Source organism: Lipophrys pholis, assembly GCF_963383615.2.
Source record: "Lipophrys pholis genome assembly, contig: SCAFFOLD_461, whole genome shotgun sequence".
Lineage (NCBI taxonomy): Eukaryota > Metazoa > Chordata > Actinopteri > Blenniiformes > Blenniidae > Lipophrys > Lipophrys pholis.
In genome coordinates this window covers 2,042-5,259 of record NW_028292201.1, presented here as the reverse complement: position 1 = coordinate 5,259, position 3,218 = coordinate 2,042, and the positions used below count along the sequence as shown (strand labels likewise).

At 43.1% G+C, this 3,218-nt stretch overlaps 1 protein-coding gene across 1 annotated transcript; it reads left to right on the top strand.

Moving 5' to 3' along the window:
* Window positions 1-1,180: 1,180 nt before the first annotated feature.
* Window positions 1,181-1,480, top strand: LOC308128088 (uncharacterized protein; the record flags this gene model as incomplete). Its single annotated transcript, XM_080493743.1, has 1 exon — window positions 1,181-1,480. One exon carries the CDS (start codon window positions 1,181-1,183, stop codon window positions 1,478-1,480), a length of 300 nt encoding a protein of 99 aa, XP_080349869.1.
* Window positions 1,481-3,218: the final 1,738 nt, after the last annotated feature.

Genomic DNA, 3,218 nt, shown 5'->3' with positions numbered 1-3,218 from the left:
AATGTCCAATATCCTCCTAGGACGACTACTGCAAGATTTTTATTATTCATTAATAAATAGCTAGCCAGATTCAAACAAATCTAAAGGTATTTTTCTGACATTGCAGATTAAATAAAATTAATTATAAATACATGCAGGCTGATGATGATGGAAGGCCTCGCAACCAGAAGGTCTCCAAGGAAATGCTCGAAGAACTTAAAGCAGGCCTAGATGCAGGAACCTCACTCTCCCAAACAAGATACTCAAAACGCACCTCAAATTGACATGGATAACCAGTATCTTCCCCAGCCCATGCTGTTCCCTCAATATGGAAATCAACCGATGATAATGGCTCCCCCTCTTTACATGCCCTACCCAGTGCACCACCAAGTAGCTAATTTGTAAGACAATTATCAAGGCCAATCTCCACTTCCCTACATCCCAACCACATACGAGAGATAAACTCCTTAGGATAGTGGATATTACCGCCTTCTTCACACTACGTTGAGGCTGTTAATTTACCCCTCGTATCCCTCATGCTCCTCCTATGGATATCCAGTTTTCCCCTTCCAACCAAAGGAAGCTTCTTATCGTAATGGAAGTTTTTAATCTCAAGGCAATTAAGTCAAACCTTCAAGAAGCAGCAGATATCTGCACTAACAATATTCTCCAAACAGAGACAGCCAAGGTATGTTCCCAAACCCATTCCAAGGCAGAAGTACACTCCTCCTCCTTCAGAACATATTTCCGGCCGTTATAATTACACCAAGGAAATCTATCCTGTCCAGTGCTAGTATCAGAGCCAGGACCCGTGTCAATAAATTACACCTATACAAACACGAAAGATTATAACAGAAGGCAGGAGGGAGGCATGGCTAGCAGATTGGGATCATCAGCTTACAGGAAATCATTGGGTAATAAGTAAAGGTACACAAGGGTGCAGCATAGTCCCAGATCACCAAAGTTGCAGTGGGAAGAAAAGTGCACTGGGTATGGCTATGTAGGATATGGGGAAGATGACCCCATGTCACAGCCAAGCAGGGATATGTACGGAATGCCTATGGAAATATCGTAAGTACTGACTGTCATTTTCTTATTATACTAAAGATTGTGTGTTGTAATTAATAGGTGGTAGCAATAATTTTTATCAACAAATGAAGGCTGATCGCTTGTTTGACAACATGGCACCTTACCTTTAAAAATGGGAGACGAAGCTAAAAAGAAAGTTGGCTTCACCTATGCCTTCGAAGTCTATAAGAACAAGGGTGATACTCCTCAGGTCTGGACTGTCAACCTCAAGGATAAAGTCGGTATCCAGAAGGGCAAGACTGGCACTGTGGATGCCACATTCAATTTGTCAGATGATGACGCAGTGTCCCTGTTCAATGGATCTCTGAACCCCAGTCTGCCCTTTATGCAGGGCAAGCTGAAGATAAAGGGTAACATGCAGGCAGCCATGAAGTTCACACCAGAACTATTTCCAAAGGATGCCAAACTCTGATTGCCCCCCAATTCATATCTTCTGTAGGCCTAGATACAATCATATTGCTATGTGTTATGACATCAAGCTTATTTGTGGCTTGATAAATTGCATGAAAGAAATCATTACTCAGACTCTTCACTAGGCAGTTGAGGATTCTCTATTAGTGATCGAAAACCATCCCCACATCATCACTGCTCATGCTCCTTCTCGTCCCCTGTATGACCTCATTCGAAAATGCGCCAACAACCCTGACCGTAAAAAAACAGATAGAATGTCTCGGGGAGGTATGGGTACAAACAATTTGCCCCGAATCACAGCCAATCAGCTAATGGGCTTACTGCATGATGACGTTCTCATCACCGTCTAGTTTCCGGATTTTCAGCTTGTGGTGATTATTATTGATGTAGTGATACACAAGGAGTTAATTCTTCTCGTGTCATCATGGAGATACAAAATTCATTGAGTATTATTAATTCAGTAATGTCCGCTTTGAAAAGACTGTTCAGAAATCCAGACCTGCTGCGATAATACATTCTGAAGCCGAAAGGACTGACTCCTATTCTGCCGAGTAAGACCCCTCCACAAACGGAGCGGATCAAATTATTGGATAAACTGCAATATTGCAACGAAGCAATCCAGGCAAAGCTAAATGGAAACACCATAAGTTTCTATATGAATCCATAGCTCAGTAAGCCTGAGATAAAACAATACTTCTAGAAGGTGTATGGGATATCCCCAAAGAAGATAAACACGGCCATCTTGCCTGGCAAGACCAAAACGAAACCAATCGGCAGAAGTACACCTACCCTTCTCGAAAGAAGTGTTCCTGACCCTAGGAGAAAATATACCTGAGAACCTTAGAGTGCTGTGATGATCCATATTATAACCATTGCTCATGAGGTATCATATCTTTATTGCACTCTTTGGCCTAACCCTCTTCGCAATAGTTGGCTGTAGACCTACTGTTGAACGTCGGTTATATTCGAATTAGCCTACAATGGTGTAGTGATCTGGTCCTGGCACACATTTATTTCCCTGTGCATTCACATCAGCAAAGCTACGTCTAGCTGATTTCATATCAAAGAAACTTCCGACCATTACCCACAACTCTTGAATCGACATATTTCCCGCAACTGGACATGCATGGCTCCTTGTAAGTCCCTGGCCAGGAGTGGCGTTTAACTTATTGGTGACCTGGGCCAGGAGTGGCGTTTAACTTATTGGTGAACCTCTGACCCTTGCTCCAATGTTTAGCACCTGAGTTCTTGAATTTAGAGTACCTATACCTGCCAAAAACGGTTAGTTGCTTCGTTTATGCTATAAGCCCCTGGCCCTTGGATTTTCCTTTTCACGAGGAGTGGCTAGTGAAGATTGTACCTTCAAAAGGGAGTCCTTTAATGAAGTGTGCAACAATTACCAATATTTTTATCCTTGACCGAATAATGTGCAGGGGCAGGGGGTCTTCATGCCCCTAGATTGGAATGTAAGAAATGGGAGTTATGCTTTCTCTTTCCCACATGTATCATAGGCCCCTTGTCATACTTTAAGTTATTTTAAAACAAAGAGTGGGCTGTATAAGTCGTTGGCCCTGGTTCAAATTCTAATTCTTTTTTGTCATCTTGAGGTCAGTCTTGGGGGCCAAACTCCTATCCCCTGCTGATCGTGCTGAGCGGCTGGTAGGGAGATCGTAGATGGAGTCATTGCTGGTGAGGAGAGAGACATAGGACGAGTCGGCTTGAACCGGGGCGCCTTGGAG